Here is a 17,072-nt window from a genome sequence, read left to right as displayed (position 1 = left end):
TAAAGAGAGGACTTGGAACAGAACAGCAATGCACACCAAGACATTGCTGCAAGACAAATCGTGGAGTACTGTTTAAACAATCACTTTGTTCACCAATTATAAAATAAAAACACTCTCATAAGTCACAGAGCTAGAGAACAGAGCAGTTCTTCAAAAGGAGTATGTTAATGTAATAATTTCTGACAGATAATCTAACACAATGCATCATTTTAACAGCAAGTTAGAGAGGAGATCTTGCTATTTGACTTTTGAAATTGATATGAATCTATTAATAAAGAAAAAAAAAACCTTGAATGCCTCTTTCAGAACAGACAAGGTATAGAATCATAGAAAGGTTTGGGTTGGAAGGGACCTCAAAGACCATTTGGTTCCAACCCCCTGCCATGGGCAGGGACAACTTCCACTACACCAGGTTGCTTAAAGCCCCATCCAACCTGACCTTCTTCTTCTAATCAAGTGGCCCTTTGCACTGAGGAAGTCAAGTTAATCCCTCCCTTGAGGTGAGGTCTGCAGTCACAATATGTATCTCCACACCTTTTTATCCAGTCAATAAGGAAAGTACCCTATTTCATTTAGAACAGGTACCCTGGATTTCACAGCTGTATTGTTTTTTACTAAAATAATTTTCTAAATTACTAGGCTGTCAATAACAAAGGCCATTTTCTGTGATAACAGAATTTAAACTAGGTGGGGACACAAATTTCTCCCACTTAGCAAGAATCAGGAACTAATTTCAATAATCCAGATTAAAAAGCATATAAGGATCAATTCTCTCATCCATATACTCCTCTTGCTCTTCATTACATTATCAGTTTTAAAGTTTCTATATTGATATATAAGCACACTTGATTGGAACTCCACCTATTTTCAGTTGCTTCACAGCATCTAAAAAGGCTTAGAATCCACTCTCTGTATAACAAACGTTTATTCAGAAACAGTTAACACATTATTTTCTCCAACCCCTAATGTTTCCTCCCCCTCCCCCCATTTTATTTGAATTTTCTTAATTAAAACACAAGTGTTTGATGGGCAACCTAAAAAAAGGAGAACCATGGCTGTCTAAGGTCCCCTCCCCTACAAACATTTGTTGTTCACACGAAGCACCACAGCAATAATGGTGTTGGTGGCTTCCAAACCAAAGAGAGTACTCTTTGGGGAAAAAAAAAGACAAGTCCTGCCAAGTCCTCAGTTATTTCAATGGTTAAAAGCGATACAGTGAGATAGAGGAATGATTTGCATGAGCTAGATAAGGGCAAAGAGTTAATACAGAACGAGAAAGCAAAAGAAACATATGATTGATCGCAAGAAATTAAATCCGGACCTACAATGGTTACAGAGGTCACTGAAATTCAGCAGAGCTGAACAGAATGGATTAATCTCCCAGCTAGAAGGATCAAGTTCAAACCCCAACTACATTCTGGAAGTGGCTCTCAGCATTCCTCTCTTACAATACAATTTGAACAAATACAAACGAATGGAGCTACTGGGACTTCAAACATCCACGGCAATTACTCTGTAGTAACGAAGGGAAGTGTTGGAAGTGCCACCTAGTGGCCTGCGGCTCCCCACAGATGCTCACTGGCCCAGGGTACACCCTTGCTGCTCTGCATGGGACTTGCTTAAGGCTCCTCTCCCTTGTGTTTCTTAGAGTGCTACCTGCTTTTCTCTTCAAAAACGCTCTCTGAAGTCAGGAAGTGCTGCAAACATCCTCCAAATTCAGGCATGTGAACCCACATAGCTGCCAAACATTGCTCAAATGACATCTCCCAAAGCGAGTTCTCGGGTGCAAGAAAAGACTGCTTCCTACATTTTAGCATCTGAAAATGGCCCCAGCTCCTTTTTTATAGGAGATTGGGTAAGTTAGAAAGCAAGGGAAGGGGGGAAAAAAAAAAAAAAAGAAAAGTCACATCCCTGCATCAGCAGGAAGATGTAATAGAGTCTAATGGGAATGAAACACTTGGATTTCTTCTAGCTCTGAACACAGGATTGATTCTTCTTTTTCAGTCCGGAGAAGAGCAACTGACCCTGACCCTACAGGACTAATATATTCATTGTACAAATGCCAGAGCCTTTCCCCACTCTTCCACCTTGCTGTAGAGTTAAGCCCCGCCTCCAGTAGGGGCAACAGGTAGAGCACTTGTGCATATATCCTTTCTGCCTTACGCCTCTGTTGGCTGCCATACACAGCAGGAGGCTCAGTTTTTCACACTTTTCAGTTACAGCTGCTGAGCAGAAAAATGTCCAACAGTCAGAATGAAGTAGTATGTCACCAAATGCAAGTCAAAGATGCAAAACAGTGCTTCCTGTAGAGCCACACCTGACTTTGTACCCAGTGCAGCAATTTCAGACATAATGTGGTACTCTTGCTTGTTGATAACCGAGGGGAAGCACCTTCTAGTTAAAGGTCAGTCAGAAGAAAAGAGAAGGAGATCACCACTCCTTCCCTTAAAGTCTATGTGCACTTTTAATGGCCACTAGGGGCTTTGGAGTAAAGGATGGAGTTACATGGTATATGCTTGGTAATACATTATTGGCAGAAAGGGGAGGTTATTTTTGGGGAAAAAAAAAAAAAAATCATGGAAGAAAACTCCAACTATGAAAACAGAAAGCACACACACAAGAGGGAACACTACTGTACAGTAAGGTAGTGATCATAGAAAACAAAAAATTTCAAGGCAGGCAAATGCAAGTAACATCTGCACTCCTGCACTTTTCTTTCCCCAACTTAAATGGGTTTCCAGTCCACTTCTTGCTCCCCCTTCTCAGAGTTTGATTTTGAATTCTGTGGGCTGCACAGAGGCAGAGACCCCTGAAGATTTGAAGAGTGCCTTCAAGATCGTGTCAGGGTCCACTTCAGCTGGGGGATTTGAGGAGGCGCTTGCACTTGACCGGCGTGGTTCCCCTTCCTTCTTTACTGAAGGGGTATCACTCAGTCGGCTGGAGGATAAAAACAAAAAAACAATAATTAAAAAACCCCAAAACAATATCCAATATCAGAGATAAAGGTTTTAAAGGGCTGGGAACACTATGGAGTCAAGCTGTATTTCCCTTAGCTCTAATACAGAGTAGCAAAGAGAGGAGAAGGAAAATATTAATGCGACGATAACTTGCCAATGGTTTTCCTCCCCTCAGGTTCCTCTTAAAACAGAGCCTGTAAATGCATTTGGTTCTTCCCCCACCCACAGGACACTTACAGAAGTATAGGCTGGTCTGAGGTGATCACATTCCCATTCATATGAAGATTGCATTTCATTGGTTGACCTAAACAAAAAATATAATCAAAACCAGTCATTTTATCAGAATTGTGGTAAGGCAATATCACACAATATCACAGTCAGAAATATCACACAACAGGGAAAGCAAGAGTTTCACATGCTGGGAAAATGTGAGAAAGAAAAGCTAATATATCTTTAATTGCAAAATCACAGTAACAGAAAAGCCACCGAAATATTCACTACAATGTGAACAATTACACTAATTAAGAAGTCACGTATAGGTACAAACCCCTTGGTACAAAGGTTTTGTACCTAATATGTGGGAGACATAAAAGGATTTCCCATTCTCAGCTGCCTAGTCCTCATCTGATGATCACAACATATCACTCGTCTAGAGAAAGAAGCAGCACCTATTTCCAGCTAAAAATTAAAAGCTAATTTCAGTCTATATTTAGATTGGAGGTGAATCCAGATTAAAAATCCCATTGTTCAAAGTTTATGGAGAAGCCAGTACTAATTGTTTTACAATCAAATTCAATATGGTTCTGGTGACACCTTGAGACTTCTGAAAATACTAGTTTTACTTGTACTTTGCAAACAGCTATCTGTAAGCAGGTAAAGCCTTTGTAAGGACTATCTAACTCTAGGAAGTGAATTAGAAGCAAAAGGAATTTCATTTGGAAATTAGACTAGTGGACTCCAGGAACCTGCCTCTACCTTTGAGCATTCTCTTTCTAGGAAAATCTTTTTGTTTCACTTAAACTGTGCATATATTTAGCTGGTTGCAAAAGTGTATTACATTATTTAGCTCAAACTGATTTACTGGCATTTCCTCTCTCTTGATAGCATCTGAGATGCTTTTAAACTCTCCGCTGAGGTGGCAAAAGTTGTATTTAAGATAGATAAATCAACAACTCTGGCCTTGAACTTACCGTCTAAGCACCTGTTGTTGTATTTCTTATATGCTGTGATAGCATCTTCTTTCTTCACAAATACTACCTCAGCCACTCCAGGGTGCACCAGACGGGCTCGTTTCAGGGCACCACACACACAGAATAACTCCTGAGGGCAGAGAGTTAGTCATGACCACAGGTCACATCAAAGGTACCACTTTGACCAAAGACACCGAGTAAGAAAGGCTTAGTTTCCTAATTGCACCACCCATCATGCTTAGTAAACACATGGCAGAATCTTGATGCTTGTCTGTGTTTGCTATAGTATGAGTACTTCACATTAGTAATACAGGTTGCACAAGCAGAAAAGTTCAAGGCCAGTACTCTATACTGTTTATCACACATGAAGATCAGGCTTATTCTCAGCCTACTGAGAATGGAAGATAGATAATTTGGATGAGGGCAAGGAGAACACCAAGCATCATCTGGGGGAATTCTTCTAGTGATATCAGAATTTTGTCCCATCTTAAGCACTGACTTAAGAACAAAACCCGAACTGATCAGGTCCCTTCAAAGTTTTTGCAAGGAAAGCAAACCCACATCATACCCCTCTTCACTACATTCACCACAGACCAACCAACTTATCAAAAGAAGTAGGATAAGGGAAGAAGCGTCGCTCATCCACAGTTTGGCAGTAAGCAACACTCACAACAATGTCTTCCTCTGTGACTCGAGGATGCAGATTGTTAACTGTCATCTTGGTACCTTCCAAAGGACTGAATGCCAGCTGTCAACACAAACAAACGCATCCCATAAAAAGGGCAGCAGGCAGGACAGCAGAGAAAGCATTACCAAAAAAGTCACTAAAGGGATGTCTGTGAAAGTCTGTACACACACAAAGGGGAGAGGTACAGCTACTAATGGGAAGTACCAATGGTCACAAAAGCCCAGGTCACCTGATGGCAATAGAGAAGCCCCTTTTCCATGTTAATTTCTCTCTGAAGTAACTTTTCTCTTTCATTCCCAAGTATAACACTTAACTTAATCCACATACATATGCCCACACTTTTAAGCCCATGTCTGTTTCACTCTGCATCAGCCAGCAATCCCCCAAATACAGTACGCTGAACTCGAGATGCCTGGGAACACCTGGTGGGTTACCTGTACCCAATATCTGGCAGTTTTGCAAAGCAGTTCCAGCCAAGTTGTCTACAAATTGCCTGAGAAGTCTCATGAGTACAGAAAGAAGCTGTATTTGAAAGAATTCTCTTTCTTCTTGCTAACAGGAGTGGACAGAAGACAATATACCTAGCAGTGTTAAAACACTACTCCTAGGGACATGGAAGCCACCAAGGAGTGTCCAAACAACTGGCCCCTCCCTGTAACATGGTTTCCTCCAGGACCATGAGCTCTCTCATGCTAGAGAGAAAAGCTGAGAGAAACAAGATGTGCTGAGAATTCCCAGTTTCCCAATAAACTTTGAAGAAAAGAATAGTTAGATAAATTTCAAATTCTTGGGACACGGGTTGCAGTTATCAAAATAAACTTGATGGAGTCCTAGGAATACTAGTGGAAGGCAAGCAGAAATAAGCTGCTCATATGATGAATAAACAGCAAGTTTCATATCATAGAATCATAGATTCATATGTTTCAAAGACTTCTCTAAAGAGCATCTCACACTTCCCTAAGCTCACCTCAATGGGTGCTGGTTCTTTTGGAGGCTCTTCTTTTGTCACCAAGGTCCGGGACATGTTTGCCAAGGCCTTCGTTCGCATAGGAGAAGGAGGTGCAGGCGGAGCTGTATATGTATCATTCTGGACCACTTTAGTCAGGGGAACAGTCTTGGACAGAGAGAATTTATTGCCACTCAGCCCAGTCTGAGGAAGAAAGAAAGTATCTCTGAGAGCTGCAGGCTACAAAAGTTATCCCTCTCTTTGAAGCACCAACAGCAGGAGAATATTATTAGCATGCACTAAGAACCGCGAGTCCTTTCCAGTGTCAAAACCACTACAGCGCTTGGGAGTTTCAGCTTTGAAACAGAAATCAACTCAAGTTTCTGGACATGAGCATATAAAAGTATGTTTATTCCCAAAAAGCACTTCCCTCACTTAACAAGCACTTTTTACTTTCATATTCTTTTTAAATGAACTTCACCGCTGTGATCTGAATTTGAAAAGCTCCTTTTATGCACAGATTTTCAACTACTTTACAAAGTATTCACAAAAATTGCTCATTAAGACTGAGCTATACGAAGACCTAGTACAAACATCAATATTTCAGAAGCATGGAGTGTAACCTTTCTAGTTGAAACTACCAGAGTTTAAAAAGCCGACTAAAAGTTGTGTTTGGTAGCTGAAGAGAACACATTTACTCCTGCAAAACCATAAAAAAGCAGACAACCCATAAGGCTGTTTTTTAAGGATCGCAAATGCCAGGAGGTGTATTCTGAGTACCCACATGAGAAAAAAGAAAATGACATGATCACTTCACTAGATTGCCTGTGTGATGGTAAAGCCACATGAATTTACTTTTTTTCAGAACCACAGAGTAATTTAGGGTAAACTTATGTCCAATCCTCATGTCTGAAGCAGGGCTAACTTCAGAGACATCAGGTTAGCTCAGTACACCCTACTTTGTCCAGTTAAATGCTGAATATCCGGGAATGGCAATTTCACAATCTCTTTGGGTCCCGTGCCAGATGCTGATCAATATTCTGAGAATTGCACGACTTTCTGTCTCCCCTCTCCACCTTATTTTTCCTGCTGCAATACATTTGTTGCTTTGTCTTCTCCCTGTTCACTCCTGAAAAGGACCCGGCTTTTGTCCGTTCTATGACATATTACGCATCGAGAGTGGACAGATCTCACTACAGCCTTCTCTTCTCAGTCTTAAGAGACACTGCTCTCACCCTCTCACACATTACATACTGCATACTGCAGCCCTCTGATGATTCTGTCATACTGTTTTCAGTTTGCCAGTGTCTGTTTTGTATCACAGAGCCCCAGAATAGACACAGAACTCCAGGTGCATTCCCAAAACACCAAACAGATGGGAACAATTATCTTCCTTGACTTGCTGGCTATGATCATACTAACATACAATCTACAGCTAGCCTTTGATGCTGGAAGGATGCACTGCTAACCCGTTCTTCATATACCACTCAGCAGGACCCCCAGGCTCTTTCCTACAAAAGCTGCTTTCTAGCCAGTCAGTTCTCAGCTTAAGCTGCAGAGCGTTATGCCATCTCAAGAGCAGGACCTCGCATTTATCTGTGTTGAAATTCCACCTTCTCCAGAGCATTGGTACTCCCCAGCAAACTGCCAACTAAGATTTTGCATGGCAATAGATTTCCTGCCTTGATGTCCAGTCTCTAGAAGCAGCAGAAAGCTTTCCTTTCTTGCTTGCTTAAACAATAACAAGATAGGCTCAAAACACTTCAACAGGAAGAAAGTCGAGAAATAACATGCAGCAACCTGCCAGCAAGTAAGAAAGCACATTCTGGCTGCAAAAGGCCTATAAAACCACAGTTAGCCTAAAAGGAATCGGTCCTAAAAAAAATAGCACTTAGAAGCATTGGCACAAAGGGAAGGGTGGAGCAAAGAGCAAATATTTCAGGAAAAAGCATCGTTTACCTACTTTAAAAGAACATAAGCCCTGTAAAGCTGCAGCATGTGTGTCTACCCAATGTAAGCACGGCATGGTGGGGACTGTTCAGATAATCTCTTACCGTGTTGTGCAGGAAACTGTTTGTTGTGGTGATTTTCATCTGTTTGCTAGCAAGGGGAGAGACAGTTTCATCATCTTCTTCCATGTCATAGAGACCCTGAAAAGAAGCAAGGTAATAATTTATGAGCAGATAGATTTATAAGCAAGTTTATAAGCAGTTTGCTCCTGTCTTCAGCCTTCGTCAGGTAATGAACATGACTACACTGGACTTCTGCCCTTGCAGGCCTGGGGCACAAAAGCTGAAGGTATTCAAGCCCATTTCAAAACATCAGTGTAAAAACTATCCAACTTCTTTTCCAAAAATGCCGTAGTAAAGCTGTACTGAAACATGTATGTTTTTTTCAAATCGCTAGACCTCATTAGGACTGGTGAAGACACATTCATGGAATAAAACCTGTGTCTCACTTTCTAGCACCCTGCTACCTTTAAAGCTGAAGCCTGTACATCTGATTGGTTTTTTGTTTGTTTGTTTTTAAATTAAGCAGATGCCTTCCAAATACATCTGAACCAAATGTTCCTTTTGAGTAGTCTGCTTTCCACAACACAGCACATACGCATTTGGCACTAGAAAACACCACACTAGGAGCTTTACTGAATGAATAATGAATTTCCCAGTTCAACTTAATGCTCACAGCCCTGCCTTATAATCTTGACATAAGCTCCTACACAAATATTTTTTTCATGGACTTTAAGTAATGCTAAGAAAAAAATTACAAACACATGGCACTGCCCAGAAAAGAAGAAGTCACAATTCAAAACAGCTTCCCACTAATACAGTAGAAAGGTAAAGAAAAATGAAGAGATTAGCAATGAAAGCTTGCAAAATACATGGGTTTTCATAGTCAGCAAGATTCTGGTTTACAATCGGGAAAGTTGTTCCAGTCACAGAAATGCTATGAAGGAAAAAAAACTCAAAAGTGATGGCAGAACAGAGGAGAATTGCGCAGAAAACACCTGAAAAATACTAGCTGTCAGGACAACAGACTTGAGTTTGAAACGGATGAAATGGATTCAAAGCTTATAGTGATAAGGTCAGAATAATGAAGGCACTTCCTTAAGTGACAGCACCTGGGACAGGTGAGGGAAGCAGGTCAGAGGTAACATACACAAACAGCTGAAGTTATCATAAATGAGGCAAAAAAACCCCAACCCAGGACACGATGTTGGAATACTGACATTCACAGTATTTCATGTAATACTTCATGTATGCACACACACAAAACAAGCAATAAAACTCTGTATTTCCTCCCTGAAAGCACCCAAGGTGGTCAGGTGGTTGAACAGCTGGGGGCTGTGACAAAGACCTTTATAATTGATCCCAGAAGAGACAACACGAATTCTAGGGTCTTCCTCAGAGTCTGCTTGGCAAGGGATATGGCAACTTCGAAATTTCATCAGAATACCAGTTAACATCATTCACTGTCAGGTTCCCAGCAGGGACCCGCAGTGGGGATTGCAGAAAGGTTATACCCTCTCCCACCTCACTGTAGAACATTTGACCATGTACAATCATATCCATTCTCTGAAGAGACTGGCAGGATGCTGAATCAAAACAACCAACAACTGGATCTGAAGTAGTGTCACTGCGAAATTTACAGAAAGACATCAGAGATAAAGGTCACACTCTCTAGAGAAAAACATTAGCACAGAGATAAAAACTGGGAATACCTACTTCATATTCATATAACATAGAAGGATTCAAGATTAATTAGACTAAATGAAAAAATCAATTACCATAGCAGTGTCTTAAACACGCAAGAATAGGGAGCTAAGCTGTTTGAGATCTTCCACTTTTCTATTTAAAGTTTTCTTTGCATGTTCCAATGCTCATGAACACCTTCCTCCCCCCTCAGAAGGTAACGAAGAGCACTGAGCAAGGGCACACACCTGTTTGTGTGTATGGTTGTTCACCACATTGATCCTCATTCCTGCTGGATGAGAGTGTCCAGGAACTGGAGCCTTCTGCTACAGTTAGAGAGAAAGAACCAAAGCATTAAACACTAGAGTCCACCAGATCCTCATTTCAGATCAAAGCTGTTAGCCGATACCCTGAGACCACTTAAATGAAACTCGCTCTCCTGCTCTTGAAACATATTACCACAAAATGCTATAATATCTGTTTGCTGTAGTGTGTTAGATATGAGACAGCTTTGCTTAATTGAAGAAATTAAGACCTAAGGCCACATAGAGAAACTGATTCAAATTACTTGAGTTTTAGTCCAAGATTAGTGGGAAAGGGACAGTACCCTGCCAGCACTGACTAGATTTACGTTTCTGCCAACATGAAAACAGGAATGGGGCAAATCTTTCATGCTAGAAGGAACCAGATACCTATTTCTATCAAACTCAACAAGCTGGGACACAATACAATTTAGTTAGCTCTATCGCAAGGGAGTAGTATATATTGCCTCTTCACACTAGAGCTGGAATAAGCTCTATTGCTTGTAGTGGAATAAAGTGATGCACAGGGTAGTGTAGCTGACCTTTCTGTGGCCTGCTGTCCCAAGAAACGGAGAAACCACAACAGAAGTAGTCAGGGAATGTAGCTGTACTATTCAACAACTGTAATTAAGCAACACCTCTCCCCAGAAAAGCCCTTTTAATTTTTGAAACAGCTGGAAGCTTTCCATTACAGACAATAATGGGTCTTCTTCCAAAAACACTCCATACAGGCAGTAAAATCTTCAGATCTGCATTTTCTCTAGACTGTAACTTACACCACAGCACCCTCATGTTTCAATTTGCTAATCAATTCAGAAACAAGGGTACCTGTCCTACAAAAACACAAGCAGAGTTATGGAAATTCTTTAGCTTTCTAAGGCTTTTTTCCTTCCTTTACAAGAAACAAGACCACAATACCATCAGAGCTGTGTGCTGCATGTCAGATGAAAATACTTTTGTTTGATTCTGCTCCAACATTCGGGAAGAGAGAAAGGCCATGAGAAATTCAGAATTTTAGTATAGATCCTAACACCAAAAATAGTTAATTTCTCATGTGCATGGTTTTGTCTACAGTCTTAATCACCATTATATTCTACAATATCTTTTCTTGCATGATGTTGTCTAACAAACAGAAAGTACCACAGGTCAAATCAAATAATATATAAAAAAACCAAAAAAAAACCAAAAAAAAACAAGCAGGTTAGAGGAAATTGCTACTGTACCAAGTCTCTGGAAACTATTTTAACTCCCAGAAACTTTGTAGAAAATGTTCAGCTCCTAATGGCTGATGGTGGTGATTTGGCTTAGAAGGACAACACGCACATTAATTACCCTCCTAATTAAAATACTACTGAACAGACTGCTCTATTGCTCTATGATTAGCCCTTCTTATTGCCACAAGAGTCCTTTCTCTTTCTTAGGTCATCCTGGCAGTAATTTTAGCCTGAAATTCCACCTACAAATTTCCTAGGCTAATTTACAGAAGAAATACGTTTGATACTTTTGAGCAAAACTCACAGCTGAACAGAAGGTGGACTTATCTAGGCTTCAAATCAATGAGAATAGGAGATTTTCTAGGTATGTGTAAGCAGACTGTTGATCTTTGGGAAAAGGAACATGATATAGGTAGGCTAGGAACCTCAGTTACATGCTTATAGAGGTGAGGAACAAAACCACTCCTCAAACCACAATCCTGACAGTCTGGAAACTTCTCTTTTGACTCTACCCACAGTACTTAATACACACATATAGCTCAACAGCAACTGTTTCTCAGAGAGATTTGCCAAGAATCCTGCGCACACAGCAAACTGAAATTAGAAAACTGTCAAAGGAAATCAGCAGGTTAGGGTGAGCAAGTGATTATACTGCAACTGAAATAAAACTGGAGCCTCAGCAGGAACGCATCATGTAATCAGGCAAGTCTCTGGAAGCAAGTGCCTTCCTGAAAACCAGACAAGTAGAAACAAGAGATATTGTGGAAGGACTCATTGAATTTTACATCTTCTTAGATACAAACACAGCTCTGTATTCTAAATTGTTATCCCACCACTAGGATAAGCTAGTTATCTGGACAGGACAATCTACCACATCAAACTTGCAAAAAGGGGTGGTGTATAAATGACCAAAAAATGCATGCATTCTCTTTGATTTTAGGTGGGAAAGAGACTATTCAACCATTCAGGACAGCTACTTTAATGCTTCAGTGTTCAAGAGTGTTGCTTTAATCTTTACTGGGCCCAAAATTCACATTAAATCTTAAATGAAAGCTGGGATCCTACAAAAAACTCCAAGCAACAGCAATGAGACCCAGAAGGCTCTGAATACTGCCCTACAGGCTGGAATGAACTGTACCACCATTGCTTCTATTGTAAACATGTGAACACATTCATGCATTATCATTTCTACTGGACAGCTGTAGAATAACTGAGGGGCTCAGAGGTGACGTGCTTGACCTACTTGGATAGTTTTGGTGATTTTCACGGCTGGATTCGCTGTTCCCATAGTTGGGCTGATAGCAGCTGGAGTGCTTCGTTTTAAGGTGATCTTCTCTCTGGCATCTGCCACTTTGGTCACCTTTTCAGTAGCAACATTTTGCTGTTTTCGGGAATTCAACATCTCTCGAGCATCCTGCACCTTCCCTTTGATTTTAAACCGAGCATCCTTTTGAACCAGTTTTTCACGGGCATCTTTAACCCCCAGTTTGTGTCGAGCATCTGTGAGGCCTATCTTCTGTCGGGCATCAAATGTCCGCTGGAAGCTGACAGCTGGGGATGATCTGTTTAAAAGGTTTTGTTGGATCCCAATGCGAGATCTTACACCTCCATAGACTGGCCTTGTGTTAAGCCTGAAGAGGGAAAGAGTTTCAGACATTGTAAGATGTGATACAGTATCAATAAAAGTATTTGTGTTACTGCAAACAAAAGGTCATTATTACTGCACAGAAATCCACTCAGGTTAGATGTCAAAATACAACAGTAGAGCTCCTAAGATGGTTTATGCTGGATTTTACATTCTACATAAACAGCTAAGGAACTGATTTTCAAAATCCATGCTTAAGCTCACATTTACAATCTTCAGTAAAGGGTCTGATTTCAGCTGTGCTAACTACATACTATATTTAAACAAAATTCATCAGCAGCTTAGGTACTTTAGGGAAACCTTTGAAGACAAAGGAGAACAGAAACACATTTTCTAGCTTCAGGACTGAGCAGGTCTAATAAAGCATCTTTTGTAATACATTACTACATCCTGATACAAAGAAAACATGGAACTACATGTGATTTCAAGAATTCTTGGCAGCAAATTCAGATATGTGGGAGCATAGAAGTTTGGATTTTAAGATGTACAAGTACCAGTACCAATCTCAGTTCAAAGTCACCAGTTTCAAAGTTGATTAACTACCAGCAAAAATACTTATCAGTCAAATCACTTTTAAACATCAGTGCCTTTTCTTTAATCTACTAACAGAACTACCGCACTCAATGGACTTTACTTTTAAGTACATCATCATCACAATGCGGAGGACAGAAAGGTAACAGGCCACAGAAAGGACAGCAGCTGTACCTGTACATATGTATTACTAAGCAGCAGCCCATTACGTAGTGAAAGCTGAAACTAGCTTCTTGTTACAGGTTTGATTTGCTTTTTCAAAATCTCCCCTTAAAAGGAAACAGCTCGCCTAATGTTTTAACACAGCTCCTCCTTTAAGTATTTTTTAATGTTTTCTTTTTTCCATTGGGTTTCTTTTTGAGAAAAGAGGGTGAAAAAAAAAAATCACAAAATAGTAAGAGAAATTTTAAAGATAAGGTACTGAAAGAATATTCTTGCTGTATCCTGGGCTGCATCAAAAAGAGCGTGACCAGCAGGTCGAAGGAGGTGATCCTGCCCCTCTACTCTGCTCTTGTGAGACCTCACCTGGAGTATTGTGTGCAGTTCTGGTGTCCTCAACATAAAAAGGACATAGAACTGTTGGAAGAAGTTCAGAGGAGGGCCATGAGGATGATCAGGGGACTGGAGCACCTCCCGTATGAAGACAGGCTGAGGAAGTTGAAGCTGTTCAGCCTGGAGAAGAGAAGGCTGCGTGGAGACCTCATAGCAGCCTTCCAGTATCTGAAGGGGGCCTATAGGGATGCTGGAGAGGGACTCTTCATTAGTGACTGTAGTGACAGGACAAGGGGTAACGGGTTAAAACTTAAACAGAGGAAGTTTAGGTTGGATCTAAGGAGGAAATTCTTTCCTGTTAGGGTGGTGAGGCACTGGAATGGGTTACCCAGGGAGGCTGTGAATGCTCCATCCCTGGCAGTGTTCAAGGCCAGGTTGGATGAGGCCTTGGGTGATATGATTTAGCATAAGGTGTCCCTGCCCATGGCAGGGGGGTTGGAACTAGATGATCTTAAGGTCCTTTCCAACCCTAACGATTCTGTGATTCTATGATATGGTGATTTTAGTTTATTCAGTTTATCCAACCTTCACAAAGTCAAGTTAGCTACCTTAGAAATGCTTTAAAGTGTTGTTGTGGGTTTAAACGCAGCTGTTAACTCAGCACCACAAAGACACTCACTCACTCACCTCTTCCTTCCCTCCCCTCCAGGTGGGAGGGGGAAGAGAACTGGGGAAGAATGAGTTCAGCTGAAATAAGAACAGTCCAATAACTACAGTATAATATAAAACTACTACTAGTACTACTAATAATGATAAGGGGAATAACAATGGGAGAGAATATAAAAAGTGAAAGGGAAAAGAAAACAGAAGTACAAGTGCTGCACAATACAATTCCTCACCACCCACTGATCAACACCCAGTCTGACCCGACCGGTGATTTGGGCCTTCCAGGTCACTCCTCCCAGTTTTCATACTGGGCATGACATGCTGCGATATGGAATACCCCCTCTGGCTAGTTTGGGTGAGGTGTCCTATCTCTGCTCCTTCCCAGCTTCTTGTGCCCCTTTTCACTAGCAGAGCATGGGAAACTGCGAAGTCCTTGGTCAGGGCAAGTGCTACTGGGCAACAGTAAAACACTTAACATAAACCAGTAAAACACTGGTGTGTTATCAGCATTGTTCCCAGACTGAAGCCAAAACAGCAGTGGATCAGCTACTAGGAAGGAGAAAAATAACAGTTACGGCTGAACCTAGGACAAGTGAACTGAATATGACAAACAGCACAGAAATTATTACAGTGCTGCAGAGGGACTATTGTTCAGCAAATAAAAGCAGGAAGAATTCCTGGAAGAAATGAGAATTAAGGAGGGATTTGAGAAAGGATCTAGTGGGTGCCTGGTATATTAAGCAACATAAGACTGTTCCAAATATGCAGGATAACATGAATGAAAGTGCAAAGCCAAGGCCTTGTGTAGACTAGGATTTAAAAGTGTTTGAACATTTTGCTAGCATATGTCAGCAAATAACTTTTAAAATACTAGACATGTTAAGTGGAGACATTCAGAGTTAAAAATCTAGTATTTCTCAATGACCCCTAAATAAAACAAATTTTAACACCCCACTCCTCCAACAACAAACTAAGAAAAAAAGGAGCATGCCACGCTAACACAGGTAGAAATCCACGGACAAGATCTTCAGAACCATCAAGAGACTACAGCAAAATGGAAGATGAAAAGATACTGAAGGAGAAGCCAGATAAGAACTGCCACCAGCTGCACTAGAATAAACGGCCCAGCCTACACCGGAGACATCTGCTGTACAAGTGAAGAATGCAATCTCGTAGCTAACATGTAACACACTCGACATCTACCCAAGCATTTGAAACAATCGGTGAGAGCACCATTAACTGCTACAGAGACTAGTTTCCAAGGACCAGGCAGCAATCCTCACGGAGCCCCTACAGCCGGAAGCCTCGCCTATGAGGACCTGGATCAGCTTTGCTACAGTTACGGCTCCCCGTGGCACAACTCCACCTCCCACGGCCATCCCACAATGCACCGTGCCGCTGCTCAACGAGCCGCGCAGGGAGCTGCGAGGGGATCGGGCACCCCCAAGGCACTGCATGGCGGAGAGCTCCCGCTGCAGATACAGGGCGGCTCGATGCCGAGAGGGATGGGGGACTGCTGATCCCGTCTTGGGGGACACCACTGGGGGAGAAGCAGGAGGCAGCGGGGAAGGTGCAGGTCTGAGGTACCAGTGAAGCAATGGGCTGTGCCAGAAATCTAAAGCGCAACCAGAAGAACCCGAGAAGGGAGCGGAGAGGCGGCGGCTGGGCCTGCCCTGCCGGGGCCGAAGCCCACGGGGCAGAGCCAAGCACAGGGGGTAAGGTGTGGGCATAGACCCCAGCCCCAGTCCACTCCAGCCCCAGCGCTGAGCGACGGCCGCCACCGCCAATCTGCACCGGAGGCACGGTCCCGCAGAACAACGCCTAAGCCAATGGGAAGGGGAGAGCGGGGAATATGGCTGGGCCGCGCTGAGGCAGGCTGAGACCCATAGCCTCTAGAACGGAATAACAGAAGGAAAAGCAAAGGAACCACCGGAAGCCTCCGGTCCCGGGTCGCTGCCTTCCCGGCCGCTTACCTCCCTTTCACGGTTACACCGCGCTTCCGTATGAGCTCGTCCAGAGACAAGTCCGCCATCTTGTCGCGGGACCCAACGATAAGACGCAGCTATCCAGACCCGGAGGTGACATCACACCGCTTCCGCTCCTCGCCCCGCCTCCAGACGTAAGGCAGATCCTGCCCAAGCGGGGCGTGTGTCCCAGAACGCCCCGCGGCGCCCCGGCCGTTCATTTGCATACGGTACGGTATATCCTGACCCGGTTCTGACCGCGACAGCGGCTATGCGACTTAACAGGGAAACAGAACCGGGGAGAATAGTCAAGATAATGGAAACTCAGCATGTACACGGTAGAATGTTGTGCAGACTTCCTCGCCCTGACCAGCAGAGATAACACGTAGAGTTCTGCTGTCAGGGCGGGGAGCCAGCTTTTATGCCTTAAACTTATGAGTAAGGAAAATAACGACTCGGGGTGACGCCCGGGTCCTCACTACCAATGTGAGAGGAATTTTTGCGCGGGTACAGGTCGCCCCCGGGTGCCCCGCTTACTTCGCGGGATGCCCGGGTGCCGTGATCTGCCCGTTCTTATTTTGAGACTCGCGTTACAATGACAGACCCCCTCGGCGGCTGCAGGCTGACACCGACCCGCCCTTCTCTGCTCGAGTCCAGACTGTGACGGGTGGCCGAGGGTGGGGTGTGTGCTGCAACGCCCTCCTGCCGCTTCACGCCTCCGCGGGAGGGGATGCGTTTTGTACGGGGCGTACGTGGGAGCCCTGGCGCTCGTTACCGCCAGGCTG

General features: G+C 42.8%; 1 protein-coding gene and 1 non-coding gene across 5 annotated transcripts; one reads left to right on the top strand and one right to left on the bottom strand.

Annotated features, from left to right (window-relative positions):
- Window positions 1-908: 908 nt before the first annotated feature.
- Window positions 909-16,452, bottom strand: POLDIP3 (DNA polymerase delta interacting protein 3). Of its 4 annotated transcripts, none has more exons than XM_061450650.1 (9): window positions 16,297-16,452; window positions 12,233-12,620; window positions 9,722-9,799; window positions 7,836-7,931; window positions 5,803-5,985; window positions 4,818-4,895; window positions 4,148-4,277; window positions 3,195-3,261; window positions 909-2,937 (listed from the first exon to the last, which is right to left on the bottom strand). In XM_061450650.1, exons 1-9 carry the CDS (start codon window positions 16,353-16,355, stop codon window positions 2,763-2,765), a joined length of 1,254 nt encoding a protein of 417 aa, XP_061306634.1. In that variant the 5' UTR covers window positions 16,356-16,452; the 3' UTR covers window positions 909-2,762. The 4 variants fall into 4 exon arrangements, with proteins under 4 accessions (XP_061306634.1, XP_061306635.1, XP_061306637.1 ...); XM_061450651.1 differs by having other exon boundaries at window positions 9,722-9,796; XM_061450653.1 differs by lacking the exon at window positions 5,803-5,985.
- Window positions 16,453-16,708: 256 nt separating this feature from the next.
- LOC133268043 (U12 minor spliceosomal RNA) lies at window positions 16,709-16,857 on the top strand. Its single transcript, XR_009742943.1, has one exon. It is a non-coding gene; the product is annotated as a U12 minor spliceosomal RNA (small nuclear RNA).
- The last annotated feature ends 215 nt before the right edge of the window (window positions 16,858-17,072 follow it).

The sequence above is a fragment of the Pezoporus flaviventris genome, unplaced genomic scaffold, assembly GCF_033815535.1.
Source record: "Pezoporus flaviventris isolate CSIRO_AGI_PZ_B2104156 unplaced genomic scaffold, CSIRO_AGI_Pfla_v1 ptg000011l, whole genome shotgun sequence".
Taxonomy (NCBI): domain Eukaryota; kingdom Metazoa; phylum Chordata; class Aves; order Psittaciformes; family Psittacidae; genus Pezoporus; species Pezoporus flaviventris.
This window is presented reverse-complemented; position numbering and strand designations above follow the sequence as displayed.